The sequence below is a fragment of the Ictidomys tridecemlineatus genome, chromosome 15, assembly GCF_052094955.1.
Source record: "Ictidomys tridecemlineatus isolate mIctTri1 chromosome 15, mIctTri1.hap1, whole genome shotgun sequence".
NCBI classification, from domain to species: domain Eukaryota; kingdom Metazoa; phylum Chordata; class Mammalia; order Rodentia; family Sciuridae; genus Ictidomys; species Ictidomys tridecemlineatus.
The window spans coordinates 41,779,836-41,792,003 of record NC_135491.1 but is presented as its reverse complement, the minus strand read 5'-3'; the positions used below and the strand labels follow the sequence as shown (position 1 = coordinate 41,792,003).

The 12,168-nt window shown below is 37.5% G+C and overlaps 1 protein-coding gene across 3 annotated transcripts in view; it reads left to right on the top strand.

Annotated features, from left to right (window-relative positions):
• Cdh11 (cadherin 11) overlaps window positions 1-12,168 on the top strand; it is a 150,701-nt gene that overhangs the window by 111,858 nt on the left and 26,675 nt on the right. For all 3 annotated transcript variants that reach the window (XM_021721566.2, XM_005318258.2, XM_078032427.1), the window contains 2 exons: window positions 882-1,069; window positions 6,758-7,011. In XM_021721566.2, coding sequence (XP_021577241.1) covers window positions 882-1,069; window positions 6,758-7,011 — 442 coding nt within the window. The remainder of the gene's footprint in view (window positions 1-881; window positions 1,070-6,757; window positions 7,012-12,168) is intronic.

Below are 12,168 nucleotides of genomic sequence, written 5' to 3'. Positions count from 1 at the left end.
CACTCACAACATATTCAAACACACAACCACACACTTTCACACCCACTCGCACAAGTCCCTTACCCATTCACACATACACACTTGCCCTTGCATAAATCCTACACACATAACCACAACCCACTCATCACCCTAAAACCCTGGCAGTGCAATGACATTAGTGTGTACATATTTGTGGATTTTTGTTCTCTTTTGTGTATCTCCTCAAGGGGGAAATCTTGACTCTTGCCACTGAGTTTGTGCAGAATGGAACAGTGCCTGGCACATATTAGCTTTCCAAGAAATGTTGAATCAATATCTTTGGAAGGGCCACACTGTGGGAAAACTTTTCAGAGAAGGTGGTGCTTCAGTTGGTGGCAGAAGAGCAAAAGTAAGAGGCAAGCCACATTCTGAACTCAAAGTGTCCTGACCTTAAAAATTAAAATTTGCATTTGATTTTAAAATAAATAGGGAGCTATCAATGTCTTTTAAATAGTGAAGGGTATTTTAGTTTATTTTTTTTCTAGGCAATTGGCAGTGCCATAACTGGTCCTTAGAGACACTTAAAAGAAGACTGAGCTATTTGAAATCATGTATGGTTCTCCACCATTCTCTGTTGAGAAATGTAACTGAGTGTGGCTCTCCTGCCTCACACGTGGCAGGTGACCTCAGCATCTCACCCAGGTCCCCCGTATTGTTTTATCATCCTTTGTAGAGAGCATTCTTCTGGCAAGCAGGCCATCTGGGACCTTCTTCCCAGCCATTCACTCCTTTCATGTTTTCAATCAATAGAAACTTCAATTTCAAACCCCTTTGAGAAATTTATTGGGATTCAATGAAATCTGAAGTCTTACAGCTGCCAAATAAAAAGGAAAATAAGAGTAGATGTCTTCTTCTACCTCTAGGCGTATACCAGATGTCTGTATCTGAAGCAGCTGTCCCTGGAGAGGAAGTAGGCAGAGTGAAGGCTAAAGACCCAGACATTGGAGAAAACGGCTTAGTCACATACAACATCGTTGATGGAGACGGTATGGAGCTCTTTGAAATCACCACAGACTACGAAACACAGGAAGGCGTGGTAAAGCTGAAAAAGGTGAGTTAGGGTGAGGGATGGTTCCGGTCAGTGATGTGGTTTGTTCTGCCCAGGTGACAATGAAGGTGACAGGCAATGGAAGGTGAAGAAAAGAGGACGTGAGAGGCACCTGCTTTGCAGTCAAGTGCTGAGCTCTGGGGAAATAACTGTTACTGCCCAGGGAACTGACAAATTGTGCCCATGATTCCCACCTGAGGTTTCTGGTTAGATGGCTTATGTTTGGGCACCTTTTTCTAGTGAATGGAAGACAGTTAGACAAAGCCTGCATTTTGTAAAAGCAGCCCTGAGCTCCGTTGGCCCTCCCCACTGAGCCTGTTAACATAGGTTGTTCAGAACCCCTCTTATTTCATACATCCAAGTTCACTGCTCTGCTGGGCTCTTTTTGAAACTTGATCCAATCAACTTCCTTCTTGACTCTCTTTCAGCATTGAACATGGAGAAACAATAATAGACCCTCTACCACAGTCAGCTAGACCATCATTAGAAGCACATCTCTTAGATTAATTCGTTAGGAAGAGGAATTTATGATTTCCTTTAATTTTCTTTTATAAATCTAACATTAATCTAGTATGAGCTCTTGGTCAGACATAGCCTGAACCTCTTCAAACATCTTCTCACTAACTTTTTACATGGGAAAAAAAAAATCATGAGCAATGATACCTCAACTTGATTTTAGAGACTGGGACTCCGATGGATTAAATAATTTGACCTGGTGACAGTCACATAGCCATAGATGTGGAATTCACGCCTAGCCTATGTTAATACAGCTTCCTTCTTCAGACACTGTTGGAAATAACTCAGCCAGAAAGGGCTTATCAAGGAAGTTCAGATAAGATTCACTTTCAAGTGAAGAAGCAGTCAGTCACCGTGTACTCTAAAATGGTCCCCTCTCCTGCCCCCTGATTTACCACTTGAGAAATCAACACCTCTCCATCATCAAAGTGTATGGAGCATTAAATCTGGATTGAAGGATGGGATTACCTTGGTTTTAATCAAGCGTTCATTTTCTATTTGGTTTTGTAGCATGAATATTAAACTTCTTGGTGTAAAGGGAAAGATTGGACTGTAACACTGATAAAAAAAATTAATTTGAAGTATCAAAAATTTTTTTTTAAAAAAGGCCAGTAGCTGGAGAGAAGAGAAGACAAGTGTGGGGTGGCAGAAGACTGGTTCTGGGAGAAATCTTTCAGCTGGGGGAACAAGAAGTAGTGTGTTCCGGAAAGCTGTTTTTTCATGACATTGGAAAGTATGTTGGGTTTGGGGAAAATAGGGGATGCAGAAGAAAGAGAAAGGAAAAGGTGATTGTCCTGAAAGAGTGAAAGAAATTGGGGTAGAAGGAAGTGGAGTGAGCCCTGGATAGTTGGAAAAGTCTACATGAATGATGATGAATGGTATGATTGAGGAAGACTAATTATCAGCCCCAAGGAGATGGGATATTCCTTTTTTTTTTTTTTTTTCTACTTTGGAATAGTAGCTGTGTCAATTGTGTGTGTCGCCTCAAGCTGTCAACTTACTTTGTTAATTAATATTATTGTCCCTCCTGCTTGACACTAACATGAACATTCCATCCTTTGCTTGAGTAATTGGATAGTTGGTTATGCTAAGGTTGTCACCTGTTTTTAGTATATTCTGGGCATAAACACACACCATGTCTCTAAAATTTTAAAACATTTAAATCACCCCTGTGGATCTCACACATGGCAAATGAGCTCGCTACAGATGATTAATTTGTGCACTCCCCTTATTCCTATATTTATTTCAGTAAATGAAATATTCTTCTCTGAAACAATGATGTTTAAGTTTAAAACAATGTAAAGGAACATTTGGTTTAACTTGTAGCGCAACGTTTCAAATGTATACCATAAAGAAAAAAAAAATCAAAGGTTAATTTAACACAGTAAAACTGTAGGTCCTTGTGGAAGTCATCATATACAATTTAATAAAAGAGTATGAAGAGCTCATGGGGACATTTTTGCATTTTAAGGATATTCTTTATTACAGTATTATAATTCATTTCTTAATATATTCTTCCACCAAGAGTCATAGAGTTCATATTATTTACCAGTCAGGGATTTGGGGAAAGCTAGAAACCTAAAATAGAAGAGATAGAGTCCTGGCCACAGGGGTGGGGGTGGGGGTGTCACAGTTGAACAGGACAATTCAGTGAGAAGATAATCAAAATAGAAGGTTTTCTCAGCCTTGGCAGTATTGACATTTCAGGCTGGGTAATCCTTTGTTGTAAGGGGCTCTTCTGTGCACTATAGGATGTCGGGAGAACCTGGGCTTCTCTCACTAGAGGTCAGTAAGTACACACTCCACTTCACCCCAACAGGGATGATAACAACAACAACAAAAAATAGCTCTACACATTGCAAATATCCCTGGAGTGACTGAGAGCAAAATCTTTCCCCAGTTGAAAATCAACTGCAATTTCAAATGGCTTCAAAGAAAAGCAGTTCTTGAGTTGAGTCTTGATAACTGAATAGGATTTTTCCAGACAGATAAAGAGAGAAAAGGCAAAAAAGAGAGCTCATGAAGGACTGGTTTCAATGAAAACAGGACATGGTTAAGAGGCTTCCATGCATTTGGTGTTAGAGAGACAGGTACAGAGGGATCAAATGAGAAATGTTTGTTGGAATTCAAGGGCATTATAAAAAGAAAAAAAAAATGAAACAGAAAAGGTAGTGGGCTGGTAATGAAGGGGAAGAATTCAAGATATGATTAATAGATACATTAATTCATTTTTTAATAGATTAAAAATTTAAAAAAAATGTTTCTTGAGTTCTGTGTCAGGATTTAATGGTTAACTACAGAAAACCTGCTCTCAGGGTATTTAGCCGATCTCTATGCTTAGACCTGTGTAAAATAAAAATGAGTCTTTTAGGTGCTGTTGCAGTCATCGGGCTGGGGCAGGGGGCAAAATCCAATCTGTTCACTTCAATACCTTGACCAAATGGGAATCCCTTGAATGCAGAGAAATCCCAGTAGTTTCTGAGCTGTTTGTTTTCAACCAAATAAACTTCTGAAGCAGTATGAAAGCATCTTTATAAGACATCTTAACTACTCTTTATTTAAATGAAACTATTTTTTACATCTGATTTTTTTTTCTTTATGTGCTTTGGCCACATGTATTTAGATGTGGATCCATAACATTTAGCATGGTTGAAATCGTAGGGTGATATGATTTGTTAACTTAATGCCACATCATAAACATTTTACATGCTGTTATATAATATACATAATCATTTTTAATGACTACATAACATCCCATCCTATTGATGGACCATTATTTCCTTAATAAAATCTCACAGTTGGATTTGGTGTTTTGTGTGTACATTTCCCCCAGATTAGATATAACCCTCTGTTATATCTCACAAATATTATGCATTTTTGAATATTATTTGTTTGGTTTTTCTGTTGAATTAATCCCTCGGGGAGAATGTTCAGAGGTGGGGATTAGTAAACTAGGGGGTATTAAGATTTTTATGGCTTATGCAGTGTGTCGCCTCATTTAGCTTTATTTCAACTACTCATAACATGGATATAAATGTTCACATGGGAAACTACCTCAAATCCTTTTTGGAAGGAGGAAGGGAATAAACTGTAAATATATTCTTAAATTTTATGCATTTATCAGCTCTACTCTTCATTCAGTCAAAACAGTTGATGCATATCATCCCCTGGTACAGCCATTCTTGGGCTTTGGAGCAGCAAAGATCAGCAAGTCTCCATAGATTCCTTTGGAATGCCCCTGTGCTAACTAAGAAGGCAGTGAGAGCTACTGAATGGCAGCTGAGACCATACAAATATGCCTGTGCTTGTTGAAAAGCAATGGGGCTTGTTCTGACTTTCAGAAGTCCCAGTAGAATCTCACCAACCTGGGAAAAGACCTTCTGGGCAAAATTGGAAAAAGACCTGAATGTCCAAGCTTGGGTTGATATGATTAAAATGTATCAATGAGACCCTAGCATCTCCATAGTCTTCTTAATATCGGCAGATACATAATTCATTTCTTAATAGATTAAAAATTAAAAAAAAATGTTTCTTGAGTTCTGACTGTGTCAGGATTTAATGGTTAACTACAGAAAACCTGTTTCCATTGGGAACATATGTTTGGGTCCTTAGCTATAGGCCTACACACAAGTTCAGTAGGTTCTGCTCTAGGGGCATTAGTCAGCGATCTGAACAAAATGTTACCTTTTCTGATTGCAAATTACCTGGTCTCAGAACTATCATATCCTAGTTCTTGATTCTGTCTAGGAAGTACAGAGATTTGTGAGAAACCGCAACAATCTCATATCGTTAGCCTATAAATATCATTTATTTCTGCTTCTCAGGAGCATAGCCAAGGATAAAATAGCTGTTGGGTCCCACCCAGGATGATGGAGAGGCTGGGGACAGATTTAGCTGCAGGAAAAGGAAGTGTTCCCTGAGTGCCGAGATGTAGGTGGGAAGATGATAGAAGAAGCGCCAGGGATGTTGAATGTGTATGACCTTCCTGAATCGTCCTTGGTTTGGAGTTGTCCAGAAGTGGGCGGGACTAAGCTCCAAGCCTGTATGCCCATTCAAAATAAGTGTTTGCCAAGCAAATGACAACCATGTGGTTGATATGCTAGCCTTAAAAGTTCAACTTTCTCCAAACATTTGGTAGTTCATCATCATCTAGAGTTTTCTAGGCATGGAACCTTGCTTTTTATGCCATGATTTTTCTTCTTACCCTTTGTTGACTGATTCATTTTACTTCCTCATTCAAAATTAAGAGGTGTTTTGTGTTAATTCAAATGCTACTTTTCAGTTTCTTTGTATCTATATAAAGCATCTGTAGTGCTTATACTTATTTTTCTTTAAATAGGCATTTATCATACATATAGGTTTCTTCAAAGGGAAGCACTATCTTCATTGTCTTGTCACTTACCATTAATAGAAGGCCACCTAAAAATGAATGCAATCAAAACAAAATTATATCCTTATAGTTTAGTTAGAGAGTTGCACCATAGACTCCCCCAAGGGACATTGGGAAATGCAATAGCTACGTTAGCATTATTTTGAGATGTTCAGGATTCAATGAATTGGAAAAAGAATAATTGTGTCAATAAGTTAATTATTGATACTACCTTCCCAGGTTATCCACAAACTACCTTAAGTGACATTTTGGGGACTACCTTAAGGGTTTCAGGCTTTGGGAAAAACAATCTGATCAGAAACCTAAAACATGAGGTTGTCAATTATGTTTAAACTGGATGTCTAGTGTTTGTGGTATGGCACTTGAAAGGAACATCACATTATTTCATCACACTGGCTCAATTTCAGGGGACATTTTTATTACCAAGATTTTTATTACTTTATAAAATGGACTACAAATTTTATTTTTTTCCTGTCTTAATTCCCTTCTTCTGGTGGCTTTGAATGACAGATTTGGCCAACCATAGTGTTGCTATACAGGATGAGGTTCCTGTTAGAAGGCATGATATTTCCATGTCTGTCCATCTCTTTGAATTATCCACTCAACATTTCAGCAATTGATTTGTCTGATTTACTGATCACATGGCACAGGTAATTGGATATTGAATAGACACTGATTTTCTCTCTTTGAGGAACTATTTACTTTGCCCTGTAAAACAATCAGCTCTTTCTCTTCCATTATTCTTTAAAGGAATTGGTTGTCAATCTTCTCTTCATTCTTGCCAGCCCGTAGATTTTGAAACCAAGAGAGCATATAGCTTGAAGGTAGAGGCAGCCAATGTGCACATCGACCCAAAGTTCATCAGCAACGGACCTTTCAAGGACACTGTGACGGTCAAGATCGCGGTAGAAGATGCTGATGAACCCCCCATGTTCCTGGCCCCAAGTTATATCCACGAAGTCCAAGAAAATGCAGCCGCTGGCACGGTGGTTGGGAGAGTGCATGCCAAAGATCCTGATGCTGCCAACAGCCCAATAAGGTAAAGATGCATTTATTTTAAAAGATGATATGGGGAATTTGCTGGAAAGAAGTTTGGGGGAACCACACTGTTTTGGTCAACTTTCTCGCTGAGTGATTTTAAGACCCAACCAGCACAATTGTAGAGGAGGAAAATTTAGAACTCACAGTTTCACAGGTCCACAGAGGGCTCCATTCCTCAGGGCTCCAGGAGAGGCAGGGCATCACAACTGGAGAATTTGAAAGAAGAAAAGCAGCTCACATCACAGTGATCAGAAAGCAGAGGCAGAGACTCCAGTCGCCAGATACAAATATTTACCCCAAAGCCACACCCCAAATCCCACCTCCTCCAGTCACCCCCTACCACTTCAATTACCACTCAGTTAATCCCTGTCAAGGGATTAAATCACTGAATTGGGTCAAGGTTTTCACAACCCAATCATTTCTCCTCTGAATCTTCTTGCATTGTCTCACGTGGGAGCTTTTGAGTGACACCACATCTAAACCGCAACCCACACCATTCCATTCCAGCAGTGTCCAGATTTTAACCTTTAATAAAATTTAAACAAGATTGAGATTTAGAAGACATGAGCTTGCCTTCACCTCAGCTACTAACTTTTTTGGATAGGTCTATTCAAGTGATATAATTTCTCTCTGGAGCAGATTTCCAAATGTATACTAAATGATATAACCTGATATAACCACCAGCTCGGCCTGTCTACGTTAATGAAGTCTGATAAAGTATAAATAGTGATTATGAAATAATTATAGTAATTATAATTTATTGAATATCTTTCTCTGCTCCAGTTACTCTAGTAGGTGTGTTTGAAATATGATCTGAATCGTCCCTTAACTTTATTGTTACATGAATTGTTCCCTCTTAAATGGAGAGAAAATTGAAACTCTGTGAGATGTAGCGGCTGGCCCAGAGTGACACCATTTGTGAGCAAGAGGGTAGGGAAGGAAATTCTGTGGGATGGCAGCTGAGCTCCTTGAACAACTAAGGATGGGCCAAATACTATTAGCATGTTTTTATCATAATGAGTACATGTGAGTTACTTAGATAACAAAAGTATCCTGCTTCCCCAATCCCATGTGGTGAGGCTGATGATAATAAGGATGAGAGAGGAATAGGAATGGGGCTAAGAAGGGACTTGAGCCATGGATTAAGACATTTACTTTGTGGAAACTTACTTACAGTTGCCTGAAACCTTTCTGGGACCAGATTCTAGCATGTTTCTCCACCCCAAGGCTGATCCTCCAATTTCTTTCTCGCCTAGATTCCTTCATCAGACTCTTCGCTGTCTCCCTGCCTCCCATTTCCCAGCCATTATTCTATCATCAGTCCTGTAGCCAGAGTGATCATTATAGGTGCACATCCAAATATCACACCATACCTCCAACAAAATATCAGTGACGGAATTGTTCCACAACGCAGCCTCTCTCTGAAATAATCTAGACTCTTTTTACTGGGTTTATGGATCTTCTTCAAATGCCCTCACCTCAGTGCCATTCTCTAAAGTACTTCTGCTCTCTTCCAATGCCCATTATTTACCTGTTCTTCCTGCTAGTTGAACTGTCTTTCTAAGTCATTACATTGTGCTCATTTTGTGCATATCCATTTAGGTGTCACGTCTTCTAACAATACTTCCAGGGATCCCTAGAGATAGACTAGCAGCCCTGCCTGGTAGCTTTGATTTCATATCATGGTCACATCTGCTACATAATGGTGACATCTATGGTTGTGTGTTGACCAGTGACAACAAAGAGTGCTGGTTACATGTCTATCAGGTTCAGGAGGCGATGGACTAGAGCCTGCAGGATGAATCTGACCACCGTCATTGTTCTTTTCTCCCTTGCTTCCTGGAAATTTGTATATTATGAAACATACGATTCACCCTTTCAGAGTGTACAGTTCTTGGTCTTGTGTATATTTTACAAGATAGTTCAACCATCACCACTAAATCCAGAACATTTCCATCACCCCTTAAATGAACCTCCAGCCCTCAGTAATCACAAATCTATTTGGTATGTTTTACTATTCTGGTCATTTCATATAAATGGAATAATGCAATATGTGGTCTTACGTAAATACATTTTTCCTGTTTACTTGATTTGAGGTTCAGTCTTGTTGGAGAATGCATATTTATTTAATTTTCTTTTATTACTAAAAAAATATTTTCTTGTAGGACTAAACTCTATTTTAACTATGTCATCTGGATGAACATATGGGTGTTTTTCACCTTTGGCTGTTATAATGTTGCTATGTACATTTTATGTTATAGAGAGAAAAAAAGGAAAAGATAAAAGGAAAATTGGAGGATCTCATGGGACTAGAAAGGAGACCAGTAGATTAAAGGAATGCAACCAGGTGGAGGGAAGAGAGGGAAAGAGTGGATATTGGGGAATGAAATTGACCAAATTGTGTTATGTGCATGTATGAATGGAAATGAAGCCCACTGCTATGTATAATTAAAATGCACAAATAAAAAAGTCAAAAAAACCTCATGGAATGAGATAAAACATTTGCAAGTTATATATCTGATAAGAATGTGTGTGTGCGAATGTGTGTGTGTGTATTTGCACATATGTATATACCTCTTTTTTTCTTGGTATATACCTAGAAGTAGAATAGCTGGGTCATAGAGTAACTCTAATAACTTTCTGAGAAACTGCCAGTTTTCTACAATGGCTGTATCATTTTACACCATAACCGCAGTATATGAGGGTTCTGATTTCCCTGAATTCTCATCAGAAATTATTGCTTGTCTCTTATGATGACAGCTATCTTAGTGGGTATGAAAAAGATACATCATTAGAGTTTTCTTTTGTTTTTTCTCTAACAACTATGGATGTTGAGCATCTCTCTAGTTGCTGATTGGTCATTTTTATATCTCCTTGGGAAAACAAAAATCTGTATTCAAATCCTTTGTCGATTCTGTTATTGGTGATCTGTCTTTTTCTTGCTGAATTCTAGAAGTTCTTTATATATTCTGGGCATAAGATACTTATCGGAAATATGGCTTGCAAATATTTTCTCTCATTCCGTGTTTTCTCTTTTCACTTTCTTTTTTTTACTCGTGCATGATAATTATACACAGCAGTGCATAATATATGTACACACAGCATAATTTGGGAAATTTTATTCTATAGAATTTCTCCTTTCCCTCTACTCCCCTCATCCCCTGATTCTCTTCCTCTACTGGTTTCCATCTATTTTCATAAGATCCTCCCTGCTTTTTCTCCTTTCTTTTTTTCTCCATTTCCCACACATAAAAGTAAACATTCAATTCTTGACTTTCTGGGTCTGGCTTATTTTGCTTAACATGATGCTCTCAAGTTCCATTCATTTTCCTGAAAATGCTAGGATTTTGTTCTATCTTTTCACTTTCTTGATAGTTTCCTCTGAGGCACAAAACCTTTTATTTTGATGAAGTCCATTTTTTTCTTTGTTTCTGCTATTAGGTGTTATATTTAAGAAATTATTGCCTAATTTAAAATCATGCATTTTTACACTGATATTTTCCTTTAAGAAATTTTATGGTTTTACCTCTTTCATCTTAGGTCATTGATCTACTTTGAATGAGTTTTTTTAATGTTGTGAGGGAGAAAATCAATTTAATTACATTGTATATGAATATTAATTGTCTCAGCACCATTTGTGCAAAGATTGTTCTCTATTGAATGGCCTTAGACCCTGGTTGAAAATTGACCATAGATGTATATTGTTTTATTTCTGGCCTCAAATTTATTCCATTCAGCTATATGTCTGTTGCTATGCGAGTCCCTCATAGTTTTGACTACAATAGCATTTTTAGTGCATTTTGAAATTAAGAAATATGAATCCTTCGACTTTGTTCTCACCACTTGTTTTTGTAAATAAAGTTTTCTGGGAAGACAATCAAACCATTCATTTATATATTATTGTAGCTGCTTTTATGCTACAAGTGCAGAGTTGGGTAGTTTTGACAGAGACCCTACATCCGGCACAGCCTAAATTATTTACTAGCTAGCTCTTAATGTGAGCTATTTGCTGAGCCCATTCTAGTTCATCACTGCCTCCTTCCACTAAGGACATTACACATCAAAGGCAGATGTCTAAAATAAATATTTATTAAATTAATAAACTAAACAACACCCAATTTAGCTTAGAAATTCAAGTTCATTTTATTTTAGTGTAAAAGGTATGGAAATGATGACATCTCCTTCAGACATTTATTCAACACACCTACATTAATAGCACACATCAGGGGTGGGAGAGGACATATCTTTTTTAAAAAATGCAACTGGCATTTACTTGTAAAGATGTGTAACTACTATATGGAAAAATGCTCAGCATCATTAATAACATCAAGGAAATGCAAATAAAAAATGCAATGAGATTTTATCTCACCCTAAGAGCTATTATCAAACAAACAATAACAACAACAACAACAACAACAACAAAAACTAATGCTAGCAAGGATGTAGAGAAAGGGGAATTCCTATGCACCATTGGGAGGAATTTTGATTAGTATACCCATGATGGAAAACCATAATCTAGGCTCTTAAAAGCATTAAAAGTAAAACTACCATGATTTAGTGATTCCACCATTAAATATATCCAAAGGAAAAGAAAGCAGTAGGTGGAAGAGACATCTGCACTAGTGCATTTATTGCAGCAATATTCACAGTAGCCAGGATATGGAAGCAGTCTAAATGCCCATCAACAGATGAATGGATAAAGAAAACAGAAAATGTGAGATATATATATATATATATATATATATATATATATATATATATATATGAAGGAAATGTAAACATGATATTTGGATGTGCACTTATAATGATCACTTTGGTTAAGGACTATATATATATATATATATATATATATATATATATATATACACACACACACACATATATGCATATATCCATACACACATATACACAATGGAATATTGTTCAGTCATATAAAAGCATGAAATTTTGTCATATGCATTTGTGACTTCAATGAACCTGCAGGATATTTTGTTAAGGAAAATCAGCAAAGTGAAAGAAGAAAAATTATAGAATCTAAAAAAGTTCATCTTGCAGAAGTTGAGAATAGCATGGTGTTTATCAGAACCTGAGGAGAATAGAAGTGCAGGAAATTTGGGGAGAGGTTGGCCAACAGATACAATGGTCTAGTTGGAAG